The 24,423-nt window shown below is 35.8% G+C and overlaps 1 protein-coding gene across 5 annotated transcripts in view; it reads right to left on the minus strand.

Moving 5' to 3' along the window:
• LOC127869031 (integrin beta-PS-like) overlaps positions 1 to 24,423 on the minus strand; it is a 52,401-nt gene that overhangs the window by 10,563 nt on the left and 17,415 nt on the right. For 3 of the 5 annotated variants that reach the window (XM_052411288.1, XM_052411285.1, XM_052411287.1), the window contains exons 3-18: positions 20,857 to 21,059; positions 19,569 to 19,650; positions 17,841 to 17,972; positions 16,104 to 16,200; positions 14,884 to 14,968; positions 13,970 to 14,056; positions 11,266 to 11,349; positions 9,685 to 9,762; positions 8,251 to 8,436; positions 6,492 to 6,571; positions 5,760 to 5,967; positions 4,677 to 4,816; positions 2,970 to 3,133; positions 2,275 to 2,381; positions 1,275 to 1,364; positions 632 to 773 (exon numbers count right to left, since the gene is read on the minus strand). In XM_052411288.1, the coding sequence (XP_052267248.1) occupies positions 632 to 773; positions 1,275 to 1,364; positions 2,275 to 2,381; positions 2,970 to 3,133; positions 4,677 to 4,816; positions 5,760 to 5,967; positions 6,492 to 6,571; positions 8,251 to 8,436; positions 9,685 to 9,762; positions 11,266 to 11,349; positions 13,970 to 14,056; positions 14,884 to 14,968; positions 16,104 to 16,200; positions 17,841 to 17,972; positions 19,569 to 19,650; positions 20,857 to 21,059 (1,965 nt within the window). Of the gene's footprint in view, positions 1 to 631; positions 774 to 1,274; positions 1,365 to 2,274; positions 2,382 to 2,969; positions 3,134 to 4,676; positions 4,817 to 5,759; positions 5,968 to 6,491; positions 6,572 to 8,250; positions 8,437 to 9,684; positions 9,763 to 11,265; positions 11,350 to 13,210; positions 13,295 to 13,969; positions 14,057 to 14,883; positions 14,969 to 16,103; positions 16,201 to 17,840; positions 17,973 to 19,568; positions 19,651 to 20,856; positions 21,060 to 24,423 lie in introns of all 5 variants that reach the window. The other 2 variants (XM_052411289.1, XM_052411286.1) reach the window with 1 other exon arrangement.

Consider the following 24,423-nt stretch of genomic DNA (forward strand, 5'->3'; position numbering starts at 1 on the left):
TATGTGGCCTATCCTGGGATCAAACCTGCGATCCTCAGGTTTGTAGTCAAACTGTTGCCAAGTTGTTGTTAAGTGGCAAAACAGTATTCTCATATACTGAAGTTAGTGGCTAACAACTTTATTTGACTATTTGGTTGACAGAAACACAACGGAAAACCAGAGGCTGTGTGAGTGATGACATATTTGAGAATACAGTCAACAAGTATTGAATATATATATATATATATATATATATATATATATATATATATATATATATGCTGTAAAAATCCTGTATCATCCTTTGAGAATGGTTTTGGGAAAACTGGGCTAAATGCATGAACATTTAGGCATCGTTCAGATAAGCCTGTGCAGTCCACACTAACTTATTATGGACGACCATTTCACTTTTATGATTTTTTTTGTTTTAAGATGTCTTTTTGAAAGGAAAATCAAGTTTAGGTGGAAAATGATGTCCCAGATAAGTCTGTGCAAACAGCACAGGCTAATCTGGGAGCAGACAGCACAGGCTAATCTGGGACAACACTTTACTGTGCAGACTGCACAGGCTAATCTGGCACAACACTTTACGCACATGCATTAAGCCCCATTTTCCCACAATGAGGCTCCTGTGATAATGTACTGCACGTACGTTTCACTTCCTCCTCGTTTATCTCGTCCACCAGTGTGACATGCTGACAATATTTCTTGCAATCTTCAGCCGTGTACTTCCCCGTCTGGAACCCCATACACAGGGCGCAGTTCTTGTTCTCCTCGCATTTACCGGGACAGGTCTGAAAGAGATGAGAATTTTGTAAATAACAATAGATGTAAATTTGAAAATGTGAAAGTCAGCTGAATCTGTTAATGTGATTTCTCCTCCTTTCAGCTGCTTGCATCTTTTACAATACCAATATGTTTTTACAGTTAATAATTCCTTCCTTTGCTTGATTTATTCAAAACTGTAAAGATTTGGCTAAGCCAGAAGCAAAGAAGGAAATTTTCCTACCCATGGGGCATGTTTAGCATCTTGTAGTTAAATTTGATTGTGAATGTGTTTAAACATCCATGGATTGTTATTCAGCATCACTTTGACAAAAATATGCACAAGAAACATTGACACTCAATAAACAAACACAACTTCTTTAATGTTTAACCGTATTTTCTCAGACCAGAAGCTATACTAATATTTTGTATAGTCTGGTCTTAGTTACCTTTCCCATGACTATTACCCCACTAGTCTGTATGCAAACCGTAACAAAAATCCCCGATGGCGGGGGATAACAACAACTTACAGGGCACTCCTCACAAGTTGGGCCTTTGTAGTCGCTGGTAGCATTACACTTACAGACACCACACTCGCAGGCACCCACTCCGTTACATTCCTGAAATGCAGAAGAATTTTGTACAGCTTCTGATTGGACGCCATCTTTGATGAGCAGGTCACAGGAAGTACGGTCAATTAATCCTTTACTACTTAGATACGTATTTTGAGGCATTTGTAGTTCCATGGAAAGTTAAATTTAATTAAAGACCTTTCTTACTAGATTCAAGTTTGAATGTCTTCATTTCCAACCCTTAGATACTGATGTGCAGCAAACAGCATAAAACCTGAACAGACTGCGAGTTACTCGCAGGCTGTTCTGGCTTTATGCTGGTTGCAAAAGCCATTTTCACTTCGTTTCTTATGTGGGAAAGGGTTAATGAATGCCACGTTGAAACAAGAAAATAGTTGGAACTTTCCTACAAACACTATTGGAGACACTCTTAAAGGTGTTTCTATCCATATCCAAACTAAATGATTTATGCAAGCATATATCAAATCACTAAAGCAAACAATGTGAATTGCATTATTTCTATCAATTACTTTTCCAAAACTTATCATAAAGAAACCCTAAAAAAACATATTCTAGTTATCATAATATGAAACCAGTTTCACACTTGTTTCAAATTCTTCATGTTAAGTTATGAAATGAAAAACAGAAAAAATCCTCAAACTTATTAGTCATGAGTTTTCGCTTAAACTTTAACCCTTTGCATGTTTGGAAACTTGTTGTCTGCTAAAATGTCGTCTGCTGAATTTCTAATATTAGCATTTTCTTCGATTTCTTTCAAAGAATACTATCAGAATAGCAAACAGTTTGGATCCTGATGAGACGCCACAATGTGTGGCGTCTCATCTGGATCCAAACTGTTTGCAAAGGCCTTCAAAATTCGGTTCCAGCACTGAAAGAGTAAATATTTATATTTCACACATTTTAACTGCTAACTCAGGCAATATCTTTACATACTCACCAGCCCCTTGGAGGTGAAGCAGGTCTCCTTGGATTTGGGACAGCTGCAGGAGTCCCCTTCGTATCCCTCGTCACACTTGCACGTACCACAGTCACAGCGGCCATGACCTGAAACACATTTAGAGAATAATATTATAGTTGTAAGTACTAGTTTCTAATCTTATCTAAACCTCTGTGGTCCTTAACCCAATATCAGGAACCTTCTCACATATTTTGCTCAGGCAGCAGAGCCTTGAGACATCTGTCAGCTTCTGAACAATCACCAATTTCAGCTATAAAAAGAGATGTGTTTGTCAGAAACACAATGCCCCCTTCTGCGCCGCTTTGAAGCCATATATTTGACCTTTGACCTTGAACAATGACCTTGACCTTTCACTACTAAAAATGTGCAGCTCCATGAGATAAATATGCATGCCAAATATCGAGTTGCTATCTTCAATATTGCAAAAATTATGAACAATGGTCAAGTTTTCGGACCGACGGACGGACAGTTGAAAAACTATATGCCACCCTTCGGGGGCATAAAAATATGGACATATTAACTCCTCAAACTCAGAGTTGAGTCAGACTCAAAACTCAAAAGGGCTTTTATGAACATCAAATTAAGCATGATGATCAAACTCAAGTCAAAAATTGGAAAGAACTTAAAATTAGTCAGAATATTGACTTCAGTATGTTCATGATTATAAGCCCTACCTCCACACAGCTGGTTGTCATGGTAACTGCAGGAGTAGTCGTCGCAGTTGCAGAACTCTCCGCTGTACTTCTGGGCCGAGTGTGCCCGCCTGGGCAGACACTCGCACCGCCCACACACACACTCCCCTCGCCCTGAACACACCACCTGGCTCGTAGAGTTGGGGCTGTAGACAAAATGGGGGGCGCGTATGAACACACGGTTAACATACAGTGTAGTGGAAAAGTACTTATTTTGTCTCAATTTGTGTTCATAATGTTTGCATACACTCTAGTTGTACAGATTCTTGCTCATTCTGTGCATACATAATGTTTGCATATACTTTTGTTGTTCTCATTTTGGCTAGTTTTAAGGCATACATCATGTTTGCATACACTTGAGTTGTACTTAATCTTGGCTAATTTTGAGTTACCATACTGATTGCATTAACATAAGTTGTACTTATTTGGCTAATTTTTGACTTACCATACTGATTTCATACAATCTTGTGGTACTTATTTTGGCTCATTTTGCGTCAGCATACTGATTGCATAAACTTAAGTGGTTTTTATTTTGGCTCATTTTGTGTCAGCGTACTAATTGAATAAAGTTAAGTGGTTCTTATGTTTGGCTCATTTTACGTTAGCATACAGATTGCATAAAGTTATGTGGTTCTTATTTTGGCTCATTTTACTTGAGCATACTGATTGCATAAACTTGATTGGTTCTTATTTTGGCTCATTTTACTTTAGCATACTGATTGCATAAACTTGAGTGGTTCTTATTTTGGCTCATTTTACATTAGCATACTGATTGCATAAACTTAAGTGGTTCTTATTTTGGCTCATTTTACGTTAGCATAGTGATTGCATAGTGATTGCATAAACTTCAGCTGTACTTATTTTGGCTCATTTTACGTTAGCATACTGATTGCATAAACTTAAGTTGTACTTATTTTGGCTCATTTTGTGTTAACATACTTCAGTTGCAAAGTGCTTGTTTTAGCTCATTTTTGTAGAAAGCGAGCTAATGAAAGCCCTTTAATGTAACTTTCAGAGCTAATACTTTTCAGGCCATTTTCTATGGTATATCTCATAATGTTCTGTCTATTTCCTCTCGTTTAAACCACAAATTTGAAGGAATAAACATTTTTACATACTGGTCAAACCAAACAGATCTTCTATCCGAAAAAAAAGCATACAGATTTGGTTGGCATCAATCTCAGAATTTGAACAACAAAAATCTAGGCTAAATGCATGTGTTCAAAGTGTTTGGTTGGCATCAATCTCAGAATTTGAACAACAAAAATCTAGGCTAAATGCATGTTTACAAAGTGTTTGGTTGGCATCAATATCAGAATTTGAACAACAAAAAACCAGGCTAAATGCATGTGTACAAAGTGTTTGGTTGGCATCAATCTCAGAATTTGAACAACAAAAATCTAGGCTAAATGCATGTGTACAAAGTGTTTGGTTGGCATCAATCTCAGAATTTGAACAACAAAAATCTAGGCTAAATGCATGTGTACAAAGTGTTTGGTTGGCATCAATCTCAGAATTTGAACAACAAAAATCTAGGCTAAATGCATGTGTACAAAGTTTTGTCCAAGATTAGACTGTGCAGTTTCCACAGGCTTATGATGAACAACACTTTCTGCTTTAATTAAAATTTTCGTTTAATTGATGTCTCTTCTGTCTCAACTTTTTCAGAATTTCCTGCAGCCAACTCACTTTCTACATAGTGCTATGGACTCGTCGCTGGTGCTCTGTGACCCATCACATTCACACTTCTTGCCGTATCGTCCCTGGTCGCACGTGCACTGTCCACACTCGAATGTACCGTTGCCGTTACACAAAGGACTCTTAGATTGCTGCAGAGTAACAAAAGTTTTGTGTTGTAGTTTCTTTGGATGAATTATCCACGGTTTCCAAAATCATCTTATTGATATAACTACCTACCTCGTGTTTTCTAAGGAAGTTCAATATCTAGTTGATACCTTTAAACTGCTTCAAGTGTAATATCTCCATTCTGGTCTGAATTTGTATTTGCTATAAGTGTCACTAATTAATAAAATGTACTCTTAATAGTACTACACTTCTGTTACGTTAATCCCGAGGTTGGTAGAAAAATAATGAATAATTTTATGACTAATCCCATATAAGTTATATGGCCGGAAATCAAAATTACACTCTTAACAACTGAGCTAGCAACCAGAAAAATGCATGTAAATGCTCAAACAAATATTATGCACATTTATTATTTGTTCAATAATAAATCGAAACAAATCTGATAGTTGCTTAGTATACCATTGCAAAACTTTTATGTCTATCATGATTTTACTGCAGTTTACACTTTCTTCACAACTGATGAAAACTGGATGAAACATGTTGGAAAAGAGAGTCGAGCAAGCATTGTTTGACTTGCAAACAGATGTATACAAATACTGACATAGAAACCACCATGTCTGATTTCTTGCTGTCACATTAACAATAAAGAATGTCTAGGACAAATAAATTGTCTTACAGACATATGTTGATTTTGCAGAGGTGAGATGTAAGAACCATGTAATGGGAGGAAAATGCCTGACCCCCTTAAACGGTTTATTGAAACTCTTAATTTGTATACAGATCCATCAAAGTTTATAACTATTTGTAAAATAAGTTTGACATTGTAAGAGAAGAAATCAGCTGATAGCAAAAGAAATCAAACCCCTGAGCCTGATGCACCCAACACCCCTCACAAGAACAAAAAATTGCCATCTTCTTTTAAAGTGGGGTAAAGCAAGTCATATGACAAGAAAGTTTTAAACGTACCTCTTTATCCGGTTTCTCGCAGTCACATTCGCAGATGAGGTCAAGGCTGATCTCGAGTTTTTCGGACAGACCGACGGGATAGATGGAGAACGTTCGGCTGCGTTTGCTGACCTCGGCCGGGCAGTCGGACACTGACACGTAGATGTCGAACGTTACGCTGTCACCGATAGAGAGCCCCTCACAGGACTTTGTCTCTATCTTTTCACCACTGTCATACAAGAATGTTTTAAATAAAGGCACTTGTGGTCATCAAATAGGGCATCAATGGCTAACGATCGAAGAAATATGAATACACCAGTCTTTTTAAAGCACTTTTTAAAATATATAATCTATAGCAACGGATTCCTTTTTCATGGACATGTTATTGTACAGCACGTGTATTTTATATAATTTCATTAAATTCAATGAGGAATCCAATTTTTCAATGCAAAAAAGGTCCTTTAAAAGGGCAGTTTTGGCTGCCATAACTTACCCAGTGATGCAATAGTGAGAATTTGAAACACCAAATGATATAAGCGCTCCCTTCCAAAAGACTCATTTGTTACATGTATACTGCATCTCCCAATTCGGGGACTCCACAGAAATGTGGGAGAACAGCAAAAACAAGAGCATTGGTTGAACTGCCTTGATCAAACTCTTCCCACAGCTCCCACTAAGGGGAATATATTATTAGATGATAATGCCCATTATCCACATTCAACGGTGCAACATAAGTCACTTGCAAGATCATACCCAGTTTTACAGCTGCTCATAAACTTCACTGTGATGTTCTCTGCAAACTGCGTATTCATCTCCACCTTTGATGTGATTCTCTGGGAAGATAAGACAAAAAAACATAAATTCCCCAGTTCAATGATTTAATTTCTCATCATATAGTTTAAACCACTACAGAAATCAACAAGCAAATTTGTTGAATTGATATCCCCCGCCTATATGCTTCTGGACACAAAAGTATTATATTTGACACTCAAAAAAGCATTTTTTCAAGATACAAAGGGCCATAACTCTGTTATTCACAGATGGTGTACAATGCCATTTGGCGTGCATCATCCTCTTATCCATATATATACTCATACCAAGTTTCAATGAAATCCGCCAAAGCACTTCATTCAATCATTTGAATTATACATCTGCATTTCCAAGATATGGCTCCGGACGAAAAAGGGACGGACGGACAGCCAGACAATGCCAAAACAATATCCCTCCGCCTCTGGCCTCTGGCAGGGGATATATACTCATACCAAGTTTCAATTAAATCCGCCAAAGCACTTTCAAGATATGGCTTCGGACACAAAAGTGCCTATAGTAAAAAGCATTTTTTCAAGATACAAAGGGCCATAACTCTTGTTTTAACAGATGGTGTACAATGCCATTTGGCATGAATCATCCTCTTATGCATATATATATATAAACTCTGAGAAGTTTCAATGAAATACGCCAAAGCACTTCCAAGATATGGCTCCGGACACAACAGTGACGGACGGACGGACAGCGCCAAAACAATATCCACTCCGCCTCTGGCGGAGGATATATACTCATACCAAGTTTCAATGAAATCCGCCAAAGCACTTCCAAGATATGGCTCCGGACACAAAAGTGCCAATAGTAAAAAGCAATTGTTCAAGATACAAAGGGCCATAACTCTGTTTTTAACAGATAGTATACAATGCCATTTGGCGTGCATCATCCTCTTATGCATATATATACTCATACCAAGTTTCAATGAAATCCGCAAAAGCTCTTCCAAGATATGGCTCCCGACACAAAAGTGCCTATAGTAAAAAGCATTTTTTCAAGATACAAAGGGCCATAACTCTGTTTTTAACAGATGGTGTACAATGCCATTTAGTGTGCATCATCCTCTTATGCATATATATACTCATACCAAGTTTCAATGAAATCCGCCAAAGCACTTCCAAGATATGGCTCCGGACACAAAAGTGCCTAAAGTAAAAAGCATTTTTTCAAGATACAAAGGGCCATATCTCTGTTTTTAACAGATGGTGCACAATGCCATTTGGCCTGCATCATCCTCTTATGCATATATATACTTATACGAAGTTTCAATGAAATCCGCCAAAGCACTTCCAAGATATGGCTCCGGACACAAAAGTGCCGGCCGGACGGACAACGCCAAAACAATATCCCTCCGCCTCTGGCGGGGAATAACAAGAACAAAGAGATCAGCAAGAATAATATGAAGACTCAGGATTTTTGTAGTAAGGACCCTATTTACCCCTTAAATTAGCCCCTAAATCACACCGAGCTGGTAACCGGGGGGTATTTATTTATTTTGGAGCCGTTAACATGGGTCCTATTTTGGCCCCAAGAAAAGACCAATTTATTAAACGCTTACCTTGTAGTTACTCTTTATTGCCTGAACATAGTTCTGAGTCATTTATTTATAACTTAACTACTGGTATTATAGAGCAGATAACATGGGTTCTCATTTCAGCCCTAAGATAGGCCCCATCCATAGATCCCAACTGACCTGGTAGTTATTCTTGATGACCTGTACGATGTTGGAGGAATCGGCGGCCAGTTTAGTGGCCTCGGAGCCCTCAATATACTTGCTGAGTTTCTCATACACGTTCAGCTGGTCTTCTGTCACTGCGAAGATAACGTTGATGCTGTTTTCGCGGATCTTCGTAGAGATCTGGCTAACGGACGGATAGTCCTGCAAAAGGGATAGGGGATTAATACGTGATTTGGCTAACTGATGGTTAGAACTGACAAAGGGATAGAGGGTAAACAAATGTGTTTTCTAGAGAGTTATTTGCAACTGCTGTTTTTCCCCAACATTTTAGGTATTTGCGATGGTGCCCTTCAGAATGGGAAAAATCATTTTGTTTTACAAAAATAGGGAGGTTCTTTTTTTTGTGCAAACAAATACTTCATAATTGAGAATTAATGTGTTTTCAATATTACATTTACTAAGATAAAACTTCAAGTGTTGATTAGAAAAATGATATTAATGTTGCAATTTTATCTTTTTTTTTTTAAGAAACCATTAATCCGTACTTAAGGAAAATGTACACAAATCAAGTACCAACTGTGACTTTGAGCGTTGAATGACTTATCTAAAACACTTTGAACTTATTAAAACAAAGCTTGATTGTCACAACCCAGTCAAAATCATTTAACTACACTTTCCAGTCCTATCAAGATTGGATAGAGTGCCTTGTGCTTGTGTTATTTATTTACTGATCACGTGAACTACTCCCCCAGATGGGTTAAAACTCTGTACCTATCAATTCATATGGTGATATCGTTATCCATTACTCTGCTTGAAATTGTATTCATTTTGTTTTATCCCATGCCAAGCGTCCACATTAACGCAAACTTCAAACTGACGCCGTACGTAATTTACAGTAAAATTTGGTAAATATTTCAGAAAATTTCCATAAAGGCAGACCAACTAGACAATCTGACTCCTATAGAGCTTCCACTACCCACAGGTACTGGGATAATATGAGACGCACTCTGGGACCCTATGGCTTAACCCTTTCAGTGCGGGAACCAAATTTTGAAGGCCTTTGCAAACTGTTTGCTATTCTGATAGTATTCTTTGAAAAAAATCGAAGAAAATGCTAATTTTAGAAATTCAGCAGACGACATTTTAGCAGACGACAAATTTCCCAGCATTCAAAGGGTTAAAGTGTTGTTGCAGATTAGCATGTGCAGTTCACACAGGCTAATCAGGAATGAAACTTACTGCCTAAAATGGATTTTTGTCTAAAAGAGACTTCCTTAAAAAACAAACAAAAAAAACCCATAAAAGTGGACATTGCCATCCCTGATTAGCCCATATGGACTGCACAGTTTTATGTGAGAGGACACGTAAAGCACTTGCATTAAAGGCGGGGGAATTTAATCCCCCATTCCCCAGAACTAGACTCGTACAATACCGCTACTATGATCTTACCTGGTTTTCTGCCTCTGTGTACTTCCCTGTCCCGTCTAAGTGGCAAGAGCCATCGTTGGGTTTCACTATGCCTCCAAGCTGCAATTGCGCACATACAAAATACAGCAACTTGTCTTATCAACAGAAATTTTCAAAAACTTGCAAAATATTTTCCGAAAATGTAAACAGTATGTTGTGGCTTTGATATAATAAAAGTATGAACAGTCATATATGATCACAACTAAATTTTTTTTTTTTTAAATATCAACAATATTCATGTTTTGCTGTGTCAATAATATATGTTGTTAAACATTTAATCAACAGAAAAAGCACATCAAAACTACAAGTGCATAAAATTAATGGTGCATGTTTTTCTTTGAATGCACATTATTTTAAGTGATCAACAGAAATGTTCAGAAACTTAGGACAGTAATTAACGAAAATGTATAAGGTAGTTGTGTCTTGAATATATGAACTTTTAAATATAATAACAAGAAAAGTACAACCATTCTTCCCAATACTGACCATTCAAAGATTGTTCCTCAAATATGATTAAATATGATCAACAGAAAAGTTCAGTAACGTAAATAACAAATACTTAACATGAACTAAGTAGATTGTGCATGAAATATATGAAATTAAAATATGATCAACACGAACAGTTAAACTTTTGCAAAAATTACCAATAATGTATATTGCGCCTTTAATATATGTTCTTTTAAATAAAATGAACGTTAACAAGGATAAAGAAGACTAAGAATTCATGTCTAGTGACTTACATAATTACTACCGGTATTATAAATGATATTTTATATATGATACATGTAAAGAGAAGGTCAGCAACTGTGACAAATTGTACAGTTGCTACAAATGCATTTGAGAATGACAATAACTCTTCCAGTGCTGGAACTGGATTTTAAAGACCTTTGCAAACAGTTTGAATCCAGATGAGACGCCACAGAACGTGGCGTCTCATCAGGATCCAAACTGTTTGCTATTCTGATAGTATTCTTTGAAAAAAAATCAAAGAAAATGCTAATTTTAGAAATTCAGCAGAAGACATTTTTGCAGACAACAGATTTCCCAGCATGCAAAGGGATAATCATGGATATACAGGAAAATCAGACACTTCAAAAATACAGATAATAATTTACAGAAATTGGGACAAGTATCTGGTAAGTCTGGAGGGGTAAAAGTTGTTAGTTCAGTTATTACATCTTGATTAACAACATCTTTTAGAATGCAGTCCCATGCAACATTGTATTGCATCTTGCATCAAGAAAATTGTTAACATGCACATATGGTTGACAGACATATTTCATACCAAACTTAAATCACTTTTTTTCAATACTTTAAATTTATCATTTCCTCTAAGGGCTTTTCCAATTTATTTCCAACTACTTAAAGAAGCATTGTGTTTGTTTTTAATTAAGCAAACTACTTAAAACGTGATTATTTTTCATTAAATTTACAATGACAGTTCCCAATTATTATTTGTTTCACGTTCATACATACAAGGTAAAATAACTGAGATTGAACAATTAATAAATAACTTTTTTAATCAGTTTTATTAACAGCAATTATTCTGCAATGAAAAAATACCTTGCCATCTCCTGCAAAATGAAATCCGGCGTCGGTGGAAAAAAGAAGCATCTTACGTGACTGGTCTCGCCAACCGATCTGAGTCTGTAACCATAGCAACCAAGTGCTTTAAATAGAACATGCTCATGCACTCCATAAGATATATCTGTGGAAGTTGCTACGTCGTTAGACTGGCAACGGGCCAGAATGGTGTTAACAAAGTAGACTGGTACCTGCAATACAAATTCTGTTAGTACGGATGATACTACTGCGGAGAGTTTAAGTTCTGAAACTAAGGGTTTTCTGAGCCCATTTTCATCAACCCATTCTTAGACTAACTTAAGAATAAAAAATAGTATTAGACTGTAAAAATACCTAAGATTCGCACATATTTTTACAAGCTTAACATAGTTCTTATATTTTTATGATTTTGTTCTTAAAAAAGAATTTGATAATTATTGGTGTTAACTGTCATGCTAGGCTTGACATTCAAGTATTTATTTCACATTATAGTTGTAAGAATGTTTTGTATTTTTAGACTATATTCTAAGAATCGGTTGGTGAATGCGGTTCCTGATACAAACAAAATCAGCTTTTCTTGATTGTGACCATGTATGTGCATCGCAAAAGAGAATATCAGGTGCATATTGGATACACATGATGTTTCATAATTTCTGTTCAATTAAACAGTGATGAAGAATTCTTGTTACAATTTCATTAAAAACAAGATGTGTTTGTGAAACACAATGTCCCCCTATATGACGTTTGACCTTGTGAAGGATGACCTTGACCTCGACCTTTCACCACTCAAAATGTGTAGCTCCATGAGATACACATGCATGCCAAATATCAAGTTGCTATCTTCAATATTGCAAAAAGCATTCATAAAATAAGCGATTTGGGCCACATATATTTGACCTCTGACCTCGACCTTTCACCACTCAAAATGTGCAGCTCCATGAGATACACATGCATGCCAAATATCAAGTTGCTATCTTCAATATTGCAAAAGTAATTATAAAATAAGCGATTTGGGCCACATATATTTGACCTCTGACCTTGAAGGATGACCTTGACCTTTCACCACTCAAAATGTGCAGCTCCATGAGATACACATGCATGCCAAATATCAAGTTGCTATCTTCAATATTGCAAAAGTATTCATAAAATGAGCCATTTTGGCCACATATATTTGACCTTTGACCTTGAACGATGAGCTTGACCTTTCAACACTCAAAATGTGCAGCTTCATGAGATACACATGCATGCCAAATATGAAGTTGCTATCTTCAATATAGCAAAAGTTATTGCAAAATGTTTAAGTTGGCGCAAACAGACCAACAGACAGACCAACAGACAGGGCAAAAACAATATGTCCCCCACTACTATAGTGGGGGACATAAAAATATCAAAATATATTATTTTATATTTAAAAAAAACCATACATGTCACATCAAACACAGCAGAAGGTTATACACACATTTGACACATATTTGTCAGTTCAGATCAGAAAGATTTAATATGCATTCCAGATTAATTTGCATTGCTGTTATAATAATATAATATAATAACAGTGTTATTATAGCCCACAATCTTCTAGACACTCATGATCCTTAAGTTTTGTTTGAAAAAGTGTTCAACATTTTACTAAAACTGTAACTATATTTTAAGTTAAAATTGCTTACTTCAATTCCAATTCCAATAAATATCTATTCTTCAAAATGAATTTTGAAATGTATTATTGGATATTGGTGAGTGTCAATTTAATGATTCCAAGCTATAATAATTCTGGGCACTGATGCATTGAGTACTGATGCATTCTGGGACTGAGTGCCGATGCATTCTGGGACCTAATGCATTTTGGGAACTGATGCATTCTGGTTAATAATGCATTCTGGTTATCATATATTGTGGGTACAAATCCATAAAGAGACAGCATTCAGGGCATGTTTCATTCCTAACAAACCTTTCCATCTCCAGCAAAATGAAAACCAGCATCAGTCGAGAATAGCAAAAGTTTGCGGGACACTTCTCTCCAACCAATTTGAGACTGTGTTGTTAAATGTACAAAATGCAACATACATGATAAAATTTAAAGTAATAAATCTTTTGCAATACATGTGAACACACTGCTACCTGACAATAACATTTATTTTATTTACGTGACAAATAAACAAGTGGCAAATCCTTGTAAACGTTATTTTACACATAGAACATACTACATAAGCGTTGAATACATACAAGTTTATTTAGTGAGAGTTAGAAAACCTTTACCACAAGCCTTGGCGAGTGGTTCAGATTTTAATGCCAAGCAAATACACTCATCTGTATTCAACAATTACATGGTATTGTATTTATCCCATTTTTTTTTGTCCTTAAGTTGAAAAGTGAATAAAAGAAAAAAGCTGAAGACTGCACCAAAAACCAAATTATTCCATCTAAAAAATAAACAAAAAGACATAACAATACTGTGCATGTTAATTGAATAAAGAACACTTTATCAGATGGGGTGTTATCTAAATAATGTGTAAAATGGGATGGAATTAGAATAGAAATGTTTCAAATGATTGCTTTGATGTTTTATATATTACTGTTCTGTAAACCCAAAACAACTGCATTTCACATCAGAAATTAACATTTCACTTAAAAAATTGAACACTTTAAAGTTTTTCTACTTAAGATAGACTTCTTCTAAGAGCTTATTAAATACGAGCCCCAGGTGTACCTTGCACTGCACTGCCTGCATGATGGCATCGAAGCCTCCTTCTGGCGCGTCCAGATTTCCAGACACACGGGCCTTTTTCACGTATTCCTAGAACAAAGAATGATTTTATAAAATACCAGGCCTTAATTAGCACTCAAAGAAGCTACAATATTGAAATATGAATAATAATGCCTCAAAAATTGAAATGGATATAGTGTCAGCCTTGGAATCGCAGATTCTTGTTGGCTTCCCACCTGGAAAGAACGCTTAGGATCTTTCGCAAGACACCAAGTGCTGCTTCTTCCAGGGAACAGACAGGTGCCTCTCAAGATACAATGAAGATAAACTAAGTCATTTAACAAATGTTGTTGTTGACTCGATAGTGTTTCAAATTAGTCTTAGGGTTTCTATGCAATTGAGCTAAAATAAACAGGTTCAAACTAAATATTGTTATTTTTTAATGGTAATGAGGGAAAGTTTTGCTAAGAAAAATTAAAATCATTGAAATAATCAATAAATTGAAATGTTTTGTCATGCCTGTCCACAAATTGGAAAATACCAAGTTCAAGCATTGCCAGTTCAGGGACAGCCCAAATTCCTTTATAATGCTAGACAAAAAGTATATGTTTCGAAAACCACTTTTAGAAAACTGAAACTAAGCAGTGCAGTTGAAAAGTACCAGTTCACAACTTCAGAACCTAAGAAAAACATTATTATCCTAATAACAAAACTTTTATAAGCTGATACAAAATAACAATTGTTTACAGTTTTACTTTTGAAATTCCTTGAAATCAAGGCACATTTTGCCATTTTCCGGTGATTAAGCTTTGAACAGAGCACTAATTTATGCCGTGTGTTGTGAGTTATTTGTCAACAAAGTCAAGAACTGCTACTGTATTGAAAACAGTTGTTTTAATGATATTAAATTTCTCTACCTCAAACAGACTTGTGTTCCTGTCCAGTTTCAGCTGATTCTTGTAGCTGTACGGTGGTTCACAGCCGTCACAGGGCATCTGCAACCTGAGCACAAACACACCAACTATTAAATGAGCATCCTCCTGGGAGAACTGAGCTTAATGTACATGCGTAAAGTGTAGTCCAAGATTTGCCTGTGTAGTCCACATAGGCTTATCAGGGGCGATACTTTTTGCCTAAACTTGATTTTCTCTTACAGCGCCCTCACACTACTTAGGGGGAAGGGGTCCGCAGCCCTCAGGAGGGGGAATTTTCGCGGCGTTTCCCTTTTTGGGGGATTTTTTTTACTTACTCTCTCATTATTACATTTGTACATGTTTGCACTAAGTTCATTGCATTTTTCATAATTTAGTATGTTTCAAAAGATTAGATTGAAATAGAATTGAGATATAATAATCATGAGATGAGACACATCTTTCTATTAAAAAAAAAAAAAAAAAAAAAATTTTTTTTTTAGGAAGAATCCCCCCCCCCCAAAAGGGGAAAAAAGTATACTTTTCAGGTGGGGGACTGCTGCCGAAATTCGGCGGCGGATTTGATAGATTGAGGGCCCTGAAGTCTTAGAAGAGGTTATCTTTAAATAGAAAGTTCCATAAACGCACAAAAGATCCAATAGATGTATTACATGTATTAATAGTTAAAAGTCTCACAGTTACAAGTCTAACAGGCTATGTGTTTGTCAAAAACACTATGTCCCCTTCTGCGCCGCTTTGAAGCTATATATTTGACTTTTGACCTTGAAGGATGAACTTGACCTTTCACCACTCAAAATGTGCAGCTCGATGAGATACACATGTATGCCAGATATGAAGTTGCTATCTTCAATATCGCAAAAGTTATGGCAAAATGTTTAAGTTGGGGCAAACCAACCAACCAACCAACCAACAAACCAACAGACAGGGCAAAAACAATATGTACCCCACTATAGTGATGGGGGACATAAAAATCAATTGTGTTCTAATTTGTAAGAATACTGTATTCAAATGATAGTTGATTTTAAGAATTATATCAGGAATAATAATGTTACTTCTACTTATAGTGAATCGTTTTATCAGATCTTACCACTATATTGTTTTCATCTACCCACACATTACCACAAACACAAATATTTATCTGAAGCGCCGACTACTTGTATGATCCCCAACTACAGGTATAATATTGTAGTAGAAAATTTATTTACTTGGATGGAACTGTTGATACGTATGGCATCACGACTTTGTCCACAAAAGAGCCGAAACCCAGACGGAAATTCTTTGTGATGTTCACCATTTCAGCAGCTGAAGGAAACAACAATAACATCAAGGTTAATTCGATAAAAAATATTTCATTCAAAAGTGTTACAACAATTATGGAATAAATCTATTGTATTTCAGAATAACAATTGTATTCATTTTTGTATGTGAACTTTAGTGTGACATCTCTACCTTTAACACAGTGCAGCCATTATTCTGCTTCAGGCTTATGCTACACAATTGATTAAGTTTACACATATTTTTTATGGTACAAATTATTTCCATTGTGTTCATACGAAAATATTTAATTCTCTGAAAATAACAGCGATTGTATTTGTTTGAGAGGATTTCATCTGAAAAACCATTTTAATTTGATATCAAACATTGTCGATTTCACAGTGAAGCAATATTTCTTTCCAACCAAATATCAAAGTTATTTTGTTCCACAGATGCTTAATTGTTTTGTTTTCATTGAATATTTCTTTATAAGTTTTTATTTTTTAAATTCCATTTAGAGACTTTATTTTCTGCGTAATAAAAACCTTAAGAATATTTTTGGATTCTCGTGACACGTTTTAATGGCTGTACATGGATTTTTTGTTTATTTTCAATGCAAAACATACAAATGTTTAACACTGAGGCTTTTTGGTGTCATAAAAAGCATATCAGGATAACAAACTAACATTTTGACAGCAGTATCCCAACATTGCTTATTCAATACAACTTGTTCAGAGAACATAGAAGAAAAAAAATCTCAGGCCAACCACAAAAGTTAGGTATATGACCTTATAGGAGCTAATTTATATTAATCTTATATTCTGACCACATTTGTGTCAAAACTTCTTGTTAAAAGCCAATAAACACTCAAAATCAACGAATATCTCATACAATATTTGGAAAAAAAAAGGAAACACATAAAAAATCAATTCTCTTTAAGCAATAGCCACAATTTCAACACCAGATGTGGTCTGTTAACATTGATTTAACGCGATACAAAATGCTAGTTTTTATTTTTTTGTGTCACAATATACCGGTATTCCATGTGAATTTCCGGCTATGTTATCCGAGCATTTATGAGTGAACATAAGATTGGCTTCGGGCAGCTTCCGAAGCACTACATAGTTCTCATGAAATTTATGTTACTTTAAGAGAACAATGTTTTTTATCTTAAGTTCCACATTTAATTTCTTCGATGTTTACAACACATTAATTTACTTCTTTATTGTTCACAAAAATACCAAAATTACTTTGTTCATGTTGCCAACAACATATCAATTTTATTGTGATGTTGTTTACAAAATAACAATATATTTCCTTGTGATCAACAAACCAATTTCATTTCTTTTTTAACAACATACCAATTTTATACTTTATCTTTAACAAACATACCAATTTTATTTCTATTTTCGTTTACAACTTGCCTTTTTTTCTAAGTCGTTAACATGCCAATTTATTTCCTTATAGTTAACTCTTTCAGTGCTGGAACCAAATTTTGAAGGCCTTTGCAAACAGTTTGGATCCAGATGAGACGCCACAAAGCGTGGTGTCTCATCAGGATCCAAACTATTTGCTATTCTGATAGTATTCTTTGTAAAATATCAAAGTAAATGCTAATTTTAGAAATTCAGCAGACGACATTTTAGCAGACGACAAATTTCCCAGCATGCAAAGGGTTAACACCATACCAATTTTATTTCCCAGTGCAGCCAGATTCTCCTTGTCATCCTTCATGGAATTTGAGAGGTCCATCAGGTAGTAGAGATCCACGGGGTAGTTCTCAGCCAGGCGGAACGTCATCGTGATCTTCTCGGGATTATCTGTGGATTAACAAGAGATGTGTTTGTCAGAAAAACAATGCCCCCTTTTGCGCCGCTTTGAACTAAAATTTCAATAGATTATTTGGCAGGTTTAGAAATTATCTCCCTTTTAAAGCTTATTACTTCCCTTGGATTGTATTTTTTGACATTTGACCTTGAAGGATGACCTTGACCTTTCACCACTCAAAATGTGCAGCTCCATGAGATACACATGCACACCAAATATCAAGTTGCTATCTTCAAGATTGCAAACGTTATGGCCAATGTTAAAGTTTTCGGACCGATTGACGGACAAACAGACAGTTCAAATGCCATATGCCACCCTACCGGGGATATACAAAAAAGTTCAGTTAAAAATGGTGCCACATAACATAACAAGAGGCTCTAAATGGTCTTTAATCGCTCACCAGTGATTCAGGAAAATGTTGAGAGAAAAATGGTGCCCAATAATATATAAAGAGTAAAATGTTGGTCCTTATCGGTTAACCAGACGGAATATCATCACGATCTTCTCAGGAGAATCTGTGTTTCATGAAAATAAACAAGAAGCCCATGATGGTCCTTAACCGCTTACCTGAGTTCTCAGACACCAATTGCTGAAGAACTGACATGATAAAAGGTAACAAGAGATGTGTTTGTCAGAAACACAATGCCCCCTTTTGCGCCGCTTTTTTTTTTTTACCTTTGACCTTGAAGGATAACCTTGACCTTTCACTACTCAAACAGTGCAGCTCCATGAGATACACATGCATGCCAAATATCAAGTTGCTATGTTCAATATTTCAAAACTTATCACAAAACTTTAACCAAGGTTAAAGTTTTGGGACAGAATGACAGACAGACAGGCTCAAACCAATATACCCCCGATCATTAGATGTGGGGGCATAAAAACTTATGGTTACTTACTTAAGTAAGAGAACAATAGGATAAACTTAAATGAATAAGAAATGTGTCCTCAAAGCCTGGATGCCAACACATTCCACTTTTGTTTTCTCACAACTCTAATTGCGTCAATCGCAAGCAAAAATACAAGAGTGTAACTTGCAACACATTGTCTTATTATCGATAGCATTTGTGCCAATATAATTTAAAAACAATAATTTAATTCTATATGTCAAAGGTAAAGCTAAGACAGGAATTTTCAAGCTGTTTTATGGCCAATTTAGACTTTTGATCAGGTACTGTGACCTTGACCTTTGAGGTAGAGAAGGTTATTATTACAATTGAAATGCCGTCTTGTCTTAAAATAGCAAGCTGAATGACAAAGTTACAGTACAAACATTGAAGTTGTTTTTAGCCAAATTTTATCTTTGTGACCTTGACTTTTGAGTTAAAGTGAACAGTTTCACACATTACATGTAGTCATAAAGTCAACTGCATTTGAGCCAAGTAATGTCAAAATAGACGAAACAGTCAGTGCTGAGACAGAAATTTCAAGTTAGGACTCATATTTAAGTAATCTAGTAATTCAAAATGGAAGAAATCAGGTGAAAGGGCAGGAAATCAAAACAGTGATAAACACGTGACAGCTGATATGACAACCTTACTTGGCCTGATCTACTGATACAAAAGTGAAAGCTGACAAAGGCGACTTACTGGGTCTGATCTTGATGTTCACTGACTGGGGTTGGATTTGAATGGCGTCCCCCTCCGCTAATCCATCTTGGACCGGTCGGTCCTGAGAAAGAAGCACATGATACATAAATTAACAAGAAATGTGTTTGTCAGAAACACTATGTCCCCTTGTGCGCCGCTTTTTTTTTTGACCTTTGACCTTGAAGGATGACCTTGAACTTGACCTTTCACCACTCAAAATGTGCGGCTCCATGAGATACACATGCATGCCAAATATCAAGTTGCTATCTTCAATATTGCAAAAGTATTCATAAAATTAGCGATTTTGGCCACATATATTTGACCTCTGACCTTAAAGGATGACCTTGACCTTTCACCACTCAAAATGTGCAGCTCCATGAGATACATATGCATGCCAAATATCAAGTTGCTATCTTCAATATTGCAAAAGTTATTGCAAATGTTAAAGTTGGCGCAAACCAACAGACCAACCAACAGAAAGGGCAAAAACAATATGTCCCCCACTATAGTGGGTGGGGGACATAAAAATGAGCTGTGTTCTGGGAAAATGGGGCTTAATACATGTGTATAAAGCGTCGTCACAAATTAGCCTGTACAGTTCACTATGGCTTATCAGGGTTGACACTTTCCCCTTTTACTGTGTTTTATGTTCAAAGGAAGTCTCTTCTTAGCAAAAAATGCAGTTTAAGTGGAAAGTGTCGTCCCCGATTAGTATGGACTGTGCATCAAGCCCAATTTTACCAGAACGGGGCTAAAATATATGTATTCAATTTAAACAGTTACATCCATTAATAATTTCAGATACTCTATTAAATGAGAGTATAAATACAATGTCAAGAGCACAGTGGAATAGAAACTTATCAAAAAGTGGGCCACAAAAAAAAATATCCAAATTTATACTGGACAAATAATGCACCTATCAACGGATTGCCCAGTTGAAAGTGGGAATAAATTATGAGAAAACTTGAAGCAATAATATGAATTCCGCATTATTCAAGTCCTGTTGAATACGCGCATAGATAAATTTGAATTTTTATGAACCTCTTAGTGCTTAACCATTAAATGACCTTTCATGGAAATCACAAACTGCTCTGTTAGTTCGCTCAAGAAATATGCACATGGCAAATAAACTTTTGTAAGAAATATTTTAACCTCCAAACATTGCAATCCACGAGTTCTAAATTTGTAATACCTTTTTGTGCAATATAGTCAGAAGGATTTGATCGCATAAAGAAACTGGAAGTCAATAAATTGATGTTATTTCTGAACATGATCAAAAGGAATATACCGTCACAAATGAGAGCTTATTCTGTGGATTTGATATGTTTGCAGGCGAGCACCCCTCTTCTTTGAAGTTTGTGAGCAGGTCACATCTGTCCTTGTACGTCTTATCATAGTTTGTATCTGCACACCAGCCACACCTGGGGGAGATTGCGATGCACTGGCCGCACGACTTGGCCTCCACACATGGATTAGTTACTTGTTCGTTGACTGAAAAATAAGATTCTGACACAGTGAAAAACTACCTAGTAGTTTACGTATAGATTCGGTACTTGTTCATTGACTGAAAAACAAGATTCTCTCACTGTGAAAAACTTGCTAGTAGTTTACGTATTGATTCGTTACTTGTTCATTGACTGAAAAACAAGATTCTGACACTGAAAAACTCACTGGTAGTTTACGTATGGATTCAGTACTTGTTCATTGACTGAAAAACAAGATTCTGACACTGAAAAACTCACTGGTAGTTTACGTATGGATTCAGTACTTGTTCATTGACCCAAAAAACAAGACACTATGAACAACATTATATTAAATAAGTTAAGGAAACACATGGATTTATTACTAGTTCATTGCCTGAAAAACAAGATCTTGATACTGTTAGTAACTTCCTAGTACATTGTAGCTTAACCCTTTACCACTTATATAACTATTTTTACGCATTTGTAGTCCCTTAGAAAGTTACATTTTATCAAAGACCTTTCTAACTAGATTCAATTTTAAAGGCTTTATTTCCAACCCTTAGACATACATGCCATAATTTTTCAGACCAATTCCGGGACATTGAGTTAAATTGTCCGGGACTTTTGCCGATTTTCCGGGACATGTATAAAATGAAGCGATATTTATCGACATATGCATTTTTGGTTAGTTTTTTGTTTTGAATCGTTAATTGCATAAGTTCGAAAGCATATCCGAAATACACTTAATCTAATAACGTCAAATTAAACATTACTACTTCCGTTACTAGATACAAGCCATGTGTTTTCAGTGTAAGCGTTCTAAACATAGATGGTGACGTCACTGCGTTATTGATATTAAGACCGGTGTGTAACGCGTAGTTGTTGATACGCCATTATTCATTTATAACATTTATAAATAAAAAGTTTTGACATGGCGAACTCAATTCAAATTCACTTATTATTTTTAACGTTATGTTTACTAGGGGTTTAGAACAAGACAATAATAAACCTAGTGAGGATGACGTTTTTATATGCTTACTTTTTTTACTCAACTTCTTTGTCGGTTAAATGTGCGAACATAAACTGCTTTTAATTTTTTACTCAGCGATGTTGGACTTCAGATGTGTGAACAACTATCCTTTGCCCTTACGCAGCGGGAAATAATAATGTAGTAGATTAAAGTCAATTAACAACCACATTAAGAAATGCCGCCTTTTCGGTTTGACCGCGAACGTGAGACAATCGATATGATAACAGGACCCCTGTTAATTGATCGATTTTGACACGTAGCGTAGTCTGCCTATTCAGTTAGGCATTGTCATGGAGACGCTGCAGATATACACAGATTCGAGGTGCAGTTAAGCCTAAGATAAGGTACATGTATATATGGATTTTGTATATTCCGGGACATTTGACAGATTTCCGGGACAGCGGGACAAGTTCTTCATTTCCGGGACTGTCCCGGACAATCCGGGACGTATGGCATGTATGCCTTAGATGCTGACAAGCAGCAAACAGCATAAAACCTGAACAGACTGCGAGTTGCTCGCAGGCTGTTGTGGTTTTATGCTGTTTGCACATAGCCATTTTCACTTTGCTCCTGTGTGGAAAAGGGTTAAGAGATGTCATTTGAAGTAAATTGTTCTCCACGCATGGATCTGTTACTTGTTCATTGACTCAAAAACAAGGTTCCAACACTTTAAACAACTTCCCAGAAGCTTAGGAGAAGTCACTAACAGCAAATGTTGACAACAAACAAGAGCAATTCACCACAATGTACTTTTCTGCTCAAGAGAGATCTAAATGTATGTTGTTCTATTCTTCCTCATTAAACAGGCACCTTCCTACTTCTAAAAATTCCAATAAACTGAAAGACCTCTTTTTTTCATCTTTACAAAACTTGTTGGATAGACTTTTAACAAAACACATGATTTGTCGATGTTAGAACTGGATTATTCTGTTGGCAAAAAATAAAAAATACGAAAACTTAAAACAGTGAATTCACCCTTGAAAAATGAAAATTGCAGTTAAACTACACAATTTAATGGCAAAATCATAGAAACTGGAAGTTGAAACTTCAGTTGGGACAAAACCAAACTGATATTAGAGACAATCAACACATATATTTTACTTGAGTCGTGTTCAAACAAAGCAGTCCACATCATAATATCAGGGGACATCAGTTACAATTATATATGTTTTACTTTTTTCATATTATATGTAGTTTGCAATTTAAGTATAAAATACAACTTAATTTAGTGAGAAGTGTCCAAAAGAACTACATTTGAAAAAGGAATAGGCTTAAACAACATGGTACACTGGGTGTGAACAGGTTTATTAAGTGAGACCTAAAATGACACCTTATACACAGACACCTTAGACACCTAATTAATCATTCACTGCACAGTGGGGGAAGAGAAATGTGACTCAACCCAACACTATGAAATGGGCAATATTATGCTAAGCAATTCTTTTATAACTAAGTAACCTAGTTTAAGCATATTGCCCTATATGTGACCAAACCAAAACAATTAAAATTAGCAACAAAACAACACAGCTTTAGTAAATATACATGTAGAAAACCTAAGCATGAGAGGAAAAATAACCCTTCAAAGATAAGTGTTTGAAAACAACTGTCAAAGGAGAAAAGTATTCATAGTTATTTAACACACTTGAGGTTGTTTTTTTTCTTCACCAATTTTTTAATGGGGAGAGGCCTTTTGGATTGGGAAATATCATGTGGGTTTGACTAAAATTGGGAAATTGGTGTTGTTGATTTTATTACAAATACTTATAAATCAAGAACAAAAGTATCTAAAATAATATATGTACATGTACTTAGCTTGAACTTGGATAGGGACATGAATTTATCATTAAAGTGTTGTTTTTTATGGGAGGGGGTGTTAATTGGGAATTTTAGTCAGTCATTTGGGAAAATATATTGGGAATGAATCAGCATAAGGGCACCGAAATTGAACTAAAAACACTGATTGAGTAAGCCCAAATTCTTTGATTGGCATACAGCTAATTTACTAGCAGACAATCAAACACATTAAACCAGCATCTCAGTTACAAAAGATAGTGATATATACACTCCCCTAGGCTGCCAGGTGCGTTCATGTTTGACTGCCACATGCCCACACAACTGACACTTACAGTCAGACAATAGATGAGCCATGCAGTTTAGGTACTGAGCCTTAGAGAATCTGAACTATCAGGCACCCACAAATGATTCAGATTTACAGTGAATCATTCATGGTGGTTATTCTTTGGCACTTCCTCTTTGCAGATTATTAACCCTTTGCATGCTGGGAAATTTGTCATCTGCTAAAATGTCGTCTGCTGACTTTCTAAAATAAGCCATTTCTTTGATTTTTTTCAAAGAATACTTT

The sequence above is a fragment of the Dreissena polymorpha genome, chromosome 2 (genome assembly GCF_020536995.1).
Source record: "Dreissena polymorpha isolate Duluth1 chromosome 2, UMN_Dpol_1.0, whole genome shotgun sequence".
Lineage (NCBI taxonomy): Eukaryota > Metazoa > Mollusca > Bivalvia > Myida > Dreissenidae > Dreissena > Dreissena polymorpha.